The sequence below is a fragment of the Hipposideros armiger genome, unplaced genomic scaffold (assembly GCF_001890085.2).
Source record: "Hipposideros armiger isolate ML-2016 unplaced genomic scaffold, ASM189008v1 scaffold_1462, whole genome shotgun sequence".
Taxonomy (NCBI): Eukaryota; Metazoa; Chordata; class Mammalia; order Chiroptera; family Hipposideridae; genus Hipposideros; species Hipposideros armiger.
In genome coordinates, this window is record NW_017732812.1 from 26305 (window position 1) to 33554 (window position 7250).

The 7250-nt window shown below is 38.0% G+C and overlaps 1 protein-coding gene across 1 annotated transcript in view; it reads right to left on the reverse strand.

Moving 5' to 3' along the window:
• Window positions 1–419: 419 nt before the first annotated feature.
• Window positions 420–7250, reverse strand: part of LOC109377582 (O-acetyl-ADP-ribose deacetylase MACROD2-like) — a gene marked incomplete at its 3' end in the record, with an annotated part of 86057 nt that continues 79226 nt past the window's right edge. The window contains exons 5-6 of the mRNA XM_019633985.1: window positions 4906–4968; window positions 420–488 (exon numbers count right to left, since the gene is read on the reverse strand). Of these exons, the coding sequence (XP_019489530.1) occupies window positions 420–488; window positions 4906–4968 (132 nt within the window). The remainder of the gene's footprint in view (window positions 489–4905; window positions 4969–7250) is intronic.

The following is a 7250-nucleotide window of genomic DNA, read 5'->3' on the forward strand; positions in this document are numbered from 1 at the left end:
GGTGCCACTCTTTTGAATGTATTCCTGATGAGAGGATGTATACAGCAAAACTGCCTAATTCTGGTGCTTCAAATAAATGCCTTCTCTAAAAATAATTTTCCCAATCATTCTCTTGTTTTATAAAGTTACTTTTTAGAGGAACAAATGTAAATGTATATATAAATTCTGAAAAGGGCAGATATGGAATAAAACAAAGTGGGTGAGATATTTGATTGTGCTGGAAATAGAGATGCTTAATTATTGGGTTGTTGGAAAAGTCATGACATATTTTTTCTATGTTTTCCGTTGCAAAAATCCATCATGACTTTTCCAACAACCCAATAGATAGATTTGCTCACTGTTTCATGTCTCCATATAAACAAATCCAAAATGGTCTCCTAAGAGGTTTTAATTATTAGATGTAGTAAGTAACCTCATACCTTCATCTTTACAGACTTCAATTGCCTCTTCTGAAGCAGGGCTGGGCACAGTAGCGGCGTTGGAACCATCTATAAAGCAGAAAAGAGAAACACTGCCTCAGAGTTAATACTGTCTAGATGGAGCTTCCTTGCTCACTGTGCCTCCTCCTGACTCCACCACAGGAAGGATGAGCCTGTTTCATGCTCTAATATACCGAACGATCTTTGAAGGCATAGTTGTTTGTGATTCTCTTATAATTAATGGAACAGCAAGTTTCAGTTAAGGCAGAGCCCAATGAACTACAAACTAGTTTTTGGTGATGAATGTTATTTCGTTTTGGGTACTATTATACTTTGGGATTTTGCTTCTTCTTTACATCTAGAAGAATGGTACATTATTTTTCTTAGTAACAGATTGCGAAAAAAAGTATATTCTTGCAAGTTTCTACAAAGTGCTTTTATGTGTGTGTTTTTAAAGTTTGGTATTTCTTAGCACAGCACTTCTGCTCCATTATGCCAGGCTGTCAAACTGCAGGGAGCACATCTGATGACTGTCAGTGCAGGGGCCCAGGAGACGGGATCATTTGTTCAAAAGCACCAAAAGTCACCCAAGCACAGAGTGAGGAATAAGGAACTTGGAGGTCCCTGTCCCCCTTACAGCAGCAATGAACCTCATCAGAGTTTATATTTCTTCTCAGTATCATTGGTACCCCAGGGAATCCATTCATGCTTAGCCTCCAAGATAATAGATAATGAACTTACATTAAAATAGTAAATTTAAGACATGAAATATTATCAAAAGCATTTGAAATGGTTAATACTTAACAACTGGAAAAATTATATATATATAAATTTTTTTTCCATGTAGAAACAGGGTCAGGGAACTAAAAATTCCTACGTGCATGGCAATTAACACACATTTAAGGGCAAATCACATATTTCCTAGCATATTGTTTGTCCATAATGTATATGACTGTTACTTTTAGGTCATTGGAACAGAGAATAAAAATTTTAGCAAGGGATAATTGGAGATGGTGAGTCACTTTCTTTTGTTAAGTGACAAGCTCCTATTTTTTTAAAAAAAGAACAAACTATTAACCTTTCTTTGATGTCATATCTTCACATTTCTTTACTTCCCTTCACAGCAAAACTCCCTAAAATTTCTGCCTATGATTTTGTTCTCTTCTTCCTCACTTTCAAGTTTCTCCACAACCCACTCCAATTGGCTTCAGTACTCCTCCATGAATTCTCTTATCAAAGGTGCCAATGATCCCCACTTTGTCAAATCCAATGGTCATTTCTCTTTTTTTATCTATTTAATTTTTCAGTAGAATTCTACAGAGTTTTACTCTGTTCCTTCTGAAATATTTTCTTGTTGTGGCTGTTTCTTCTCCCCTGTTGCCATACATCTAGATGTTATGGTGTCCTGGGGTCCATTGTTTTGTTGATTTACATGTCCTCTCTAGTGAATCTCATCTACTCTCATGGTTTGAAATATTATTAATATTCCAGTAAATCTCAAACATGTATCTCAGGTCCACAACTCTCTCTAGAATATGAACTTATATATCTAACTGACTTCTTAATATTCCATTAACCTAACAGTCCTCTCAAAATTACCTTGGCCAAAACTGAGCTATTAACTTTCTTAACAAAAACTGTGCTCTGTAGCCGGTCTTCCATATATTAGTAAGTGGCACCATCATCTGCATAGTTACTGATGCTAAAAACGTAGGACTTATCCTAGATGCCTTTTCCCATTTTCCAATTCCAATCAACCAGCATGTCCTGTTATCCCTATCTCCATAACATAACACAAATCAGTCCATTTTTGTCTCCAGTTCCAGAAACCACCATCATTGTTTTCCTGCTGTTGCATTCTAACTGGTCTCACTTTGGCTCTTTTGACCCATTTTCACTCACAGGCAAAGTGAGCTTACTAAAACATGGCTACTTCTCTCCACTACTTAAAAACTCCCATTAGCTTCTCTTTGTAGTTTTAATAAAATCAAATCTGATATAGTCAGAAGTAATCTGGTCCTATGATTTCTTACCAGATCTCACACCATGTTCCCCTAATCCATCATGCTTTAGTCTCTAGGCCTTCTTTCTCCAACATGCTAAGCCCAAACTGGCCTAGGGCATTTACATTATCAAATGGAGGCATTTCCCTCCATTTGAATGTACTTTCACCATTTTATCATTTAGATCTCATTTTAATTATCATTTCTCAAGGGATTCATCCCCAATTGCAGCCAATGGAAAGTGGCCTTATCAATATTCCTTCTACATTACCTCATTTCTCTGTAAGGCATTTATCTTACACTTTTTTTATTTTTTTATTTTTTTATTGCATATTGTCTATTTTCGGATCCCCATTCCCAACTAGAATATAAACTTCAAGGAAGCAGGGATACTGTCTTTATAGTTTACTGCTGTATCTCAGTGTCCAGAACAGTGCTTGGGTCACAGTAAAGCCATGATATATATTTTTTTAATAACTGAGGAATATTACCTACAACTTTGATTTGATTATGATAGCAGTAAAAACTTCCGGATTATGTTGGTTTAAGATTGTGTTTCCTTCATGATATGGAAGAGGCCTGCCGTTATATAATCAAAATTGATGTTGGAAATTATATTGAATGAAAGGCAAGTATTTTTATTTTGGAAGTATAACAACAATAACCAGAACCACATCTTCAATTTTTCTGCACTTGGATTAGGGAGGCTATGAAATGAGCAGATTGGGCTTAACAATGTATGCCAACACTGGCCATGAAGCCTAGCATAGCAGATGTAGTGTGCCATGGGACTCCATGCCAGCCAGCAGGCTCGCTTAGAAGAGTATAAGCCCCTGAGGTGTTCATTTAGGAATCTTCTTTACATTGAGAGGTACCCATATTGTGGGGATAACACTATTGACCTAAGAGATGGAGAAGAGGACTTACATTCTACCACTCTCTGCTATAAGAAAGATAATCCCAAACTGATAAAGAAGCTGCCTGTTCTCAACTGATTGAGGGTAAAATGATGAATAAATAAAACAGAGGCAAATGTCTATGCATGTATATATGCAAGCGTGTGCGCATGCATGCGTGTGTGTGTGTGTGTGTGTGTATGTGTGTGTGTATGTTGATAAAGACAGTTTGGACAGAGCAATGAGTGAATAAAACCTGTGAAACTTCAACATTTAGAATAGAGAATGGCCTCAGCTGTCAGTAGTTAATTGATTAATATTTGTCAGCCCCAAACAATAAAAACAGTGACAGCTTTTCATAAAAGACTCATCTTCCACAGAGTATAATGATGTGTGGGTAGGGAGCTGGGGTGGGGGGTGGGTAACAACAGTTTGCTATATCAGAATTCATTTCATTGCAAGTACTACATTTCAGTAAAGGAGCCAGATGACCCAGTAGCAGCTATGCAAGGTCTTTGCTGCCTTGCTTCAGTGCTTTCTCTGATTGGCCTTCTTCAGTTCCATCTTCCAGGTTAATAATAAAAGCTTCCAGTTCTCTAGCAAAAGTTCCAAGGTTAATGTAAGGAAGTTTTCAGTGAAAAACTTATTATACTACCTGGTTTATTTCCCAGAGTTCAGCATACGGCCCTAGGATATGCCTTGCACACATTAGAGCCCACTATTTAAAAAATGTCCCCCACCCCCCATGGGGCTCATTAGAACTGGAAGAATGACTTGGAAGCTAAAGGGAAGTAGGATATTTTTATTTGGGTGATTATGTTGATAGCTGCACAATTGTGCCTATCATTTTTAAAGGAGAGCTTGCCTGAGTACAAAAATGAGTAAAAGAGAAAATAAATCGAAGGTGATGATGATCTCTTTTGAGTCTTAAGTGCTATTTTATTTTAAATGTTCAATTTATAATCTACAGCTGAGAATCTATGAACATTCAATGGACACATCTGTTCTTTAGTGAACAGGGGAGATGTCAGGAAACCTTTGGATCTCACTTTAGCTCTGTGTGTGTGTGTGTGTGGGGGGGGTAGTCAGCTCCATGACACCATCTCCTACAACATGCAAATAAATACCTGGAAATATGGCTCTTCCAAATTTAATGCAAAACAGGAAATAACACTCCACTCATTGTGGAGGGAAAGCCTCTTACTTACTTCCTTAAAACATTTTTCAATTTACTCCCCCCCCCCAAAAAAAAAATTCTCTCGTTTTGACCTGCCCTAAGTCAGTCAAGCTCTAACTTGGTATTCCCAAGCTCTGCCTGCCTCCGTCATAGAGCATTACTAAGCAAACTGTTATGACAGGGAAGAAAAACAGAATTGGTTAATGAGACATGACAATGTACTCTTCTGATTGGGAGCCCTGTCACTCATAGTTAACCATGGTGGTAGCATCTAAAAGGAGAACCTGAATGAACACTGAAGTTAACGTAGTAAAAAGTATAAGCAATTTCAGAAAATAGCACTGAGTAAAGTCATTGTTCACCTCTGCGGATGAGGCCTAGGAGACTCCTCAAAAGAAATCTGAGCCCACCTGCTTCTTGGCTCTGCCCTTCCATTTCTTCTGCACTTTGTTTTTCCTCTGGACTGTTCTCATCTTTCAAGAAAACCACAGAGGAAAAAAAAATTACATCAAGTCAATTTATGAAATATCTCTTTATGGCTAATATGCAGCACTGAAATTAATTGTAACCAATGTAGCATGACTCCCCATAAAGCAAGGCAGAGAGATGAATCAGAGGCATGAAACAGAAAAATTACCTACATAAATAGGTGCATTAATACTCGTCCCTTCTCACACGATTTGTTTGATGAAATGTTGAACTGCAGTAAACAAAATTCACTCAGCAGTTCTAGTAACATCTCTCTTCTTGCACAGCATTTCTCAAAATGCAATACAGATTTTAATTCCAATCTTTTCTCCCTTGACTCAAGCAATATGCACTGTGTAAGAAAACTTGGTTGATTAAGTTTCTATGACCTTTATTTTCTTCTTTGATAAATGTTGCAAAACATATCTATTTTTACTTAACTAATACATTGAAACAATATATCTATACTATTAAATGTTTTGTCCTGAACAGATTATGCTAGTCAAGTTTACACTATAGTACATAAATCCTTGCAAAATAAATAGCTGGGCAAGTACAATGGTGCTTATATACTAGAAACTAGCTAAAATTTTCTTTTGGCTTAAAATGTATAATACATATCTGTGAATTTATGTGTAGAAAAAATTGACTTTTCAAAGGGAAATAAAAGCATGATTGTATAACTCATGGCTGGGAGGCTTTCCAAATCTCTTTTTGTTGGGAAATCTGTTTTAAATGATAAATTGATATAAAGACACAGAAACAAAATATAAAATGTAGTTAAAGTGCAGAAAACAGAGAAGCAGAGTTACTAGCGTATATTACTGTGGGTTAAAGATGGCCACAGATACTTTGACTTCCAGAGAGTGGAATCTATCTCTCCTTTGCTTGAATCAGCACTGGTTCTGTGCCTTGTTTAGACCAACAAAATGTGGAAGTGATGTTCTGGGCCCTCCAAGCCAAGGACACACTTCTCTCTCTGAGAAGCCAACTACCATGCTGTGAAGACACTCAGGTTAGCCTACCGAATGGAAAGAGGAACATGGAGGGGGAGAAGAGCCATGTGGCNACCGAATGGAAAGAGGAACATGGAGGGGGAGAAGAGCCATGTGGCAGAGCACTGAGGGGCCAAACGTGGGTGTAGCCTTCTCTCACCTTCCAACTCATCCCAGATTCCAGCTGAATGCAGCTAAATGTGGACCTCAGCTAAAGCCGAAAGGAGCAGAAGATTGTTCAGCTGAGCCCTTTCAAAATTCCTGACCCACTGCCAGGCTCAGATCACTTACCAGCGTTTTTGCTTGAGTGTTTTGACCCACCATCTGCTGCCTCCACCAGCTCTTAATCCAGAGGCCAGAGGATGGCAAGTCCCCCCAGAGGAGGGCTCAACTAGTAGAACTAAAAATAAGAGCCTCAGAAGCAATGGGGAAACATTTCCCCAAATAGCTCTAAAAAATAACCTGTTGAAGAGAGTTGCAGATGGGAAAACATTCAGAATTGACAAGGATGAAAGAAAAAGTTTATAATAGAATGACAAGAGTAAACAAATAAATAAAAAAGAGTAACACTCAAGTGGGGAAGGAATGCTATCAATGAATATATAAGTAAGGATAGAATTTCTACTGCCCTGCACTATGCCATTTGTCATGGGGGACATCATGGTGTACACAGTATAACTTTTCCTTCTTTATGTTGTTTTGCATTATAAAAGAGATGATCTTTGTAAATATTGATGTATATATTTCCAGATTTTTTCTGTGCATGAATTAACTTTTAATATGAGAACCTGGGGCAGCTCTGTAGCTACCTAAATCCTATGTTGTCTCAACGGCATTTTTACAAGTACCACATGATGATCTGACATTTTCTCTCTTCCGGTTCTCTGAGTAGGTGATGCCATTGACGTTTGCTCTCAGAAGGGAATAGCCACCAGTGCAGCTCCTGCTCCCTTAACAAGGCTAAGTTGGTGCACAGCATGTGTCAAAAATATAGGTCAGTATTTCCCCCCTTCCTCTCTCCAAATATACTCAGAGTCAATCAGGAAAAATTTGCCAGTTTTTTTGTCTTCTCCAACACATAGACCTTTTAACAGTGATTTCACAACAGGCCTGGAGTCTGCAGTGACAGGCTGCCTTTAAAACTAGTCTGGTTACCACATCTCCTGCAAAGTCAGGGTAAAAAGCTTTCTTGTGAAGAGAGAAAAGTAAGAAAGGAAAGAGAAACAACAATTAAGTCATAGAAAGGTGAGAAATTGGTTCCAGCAGTTCTAAATGCATGAGGAGTAAATTCA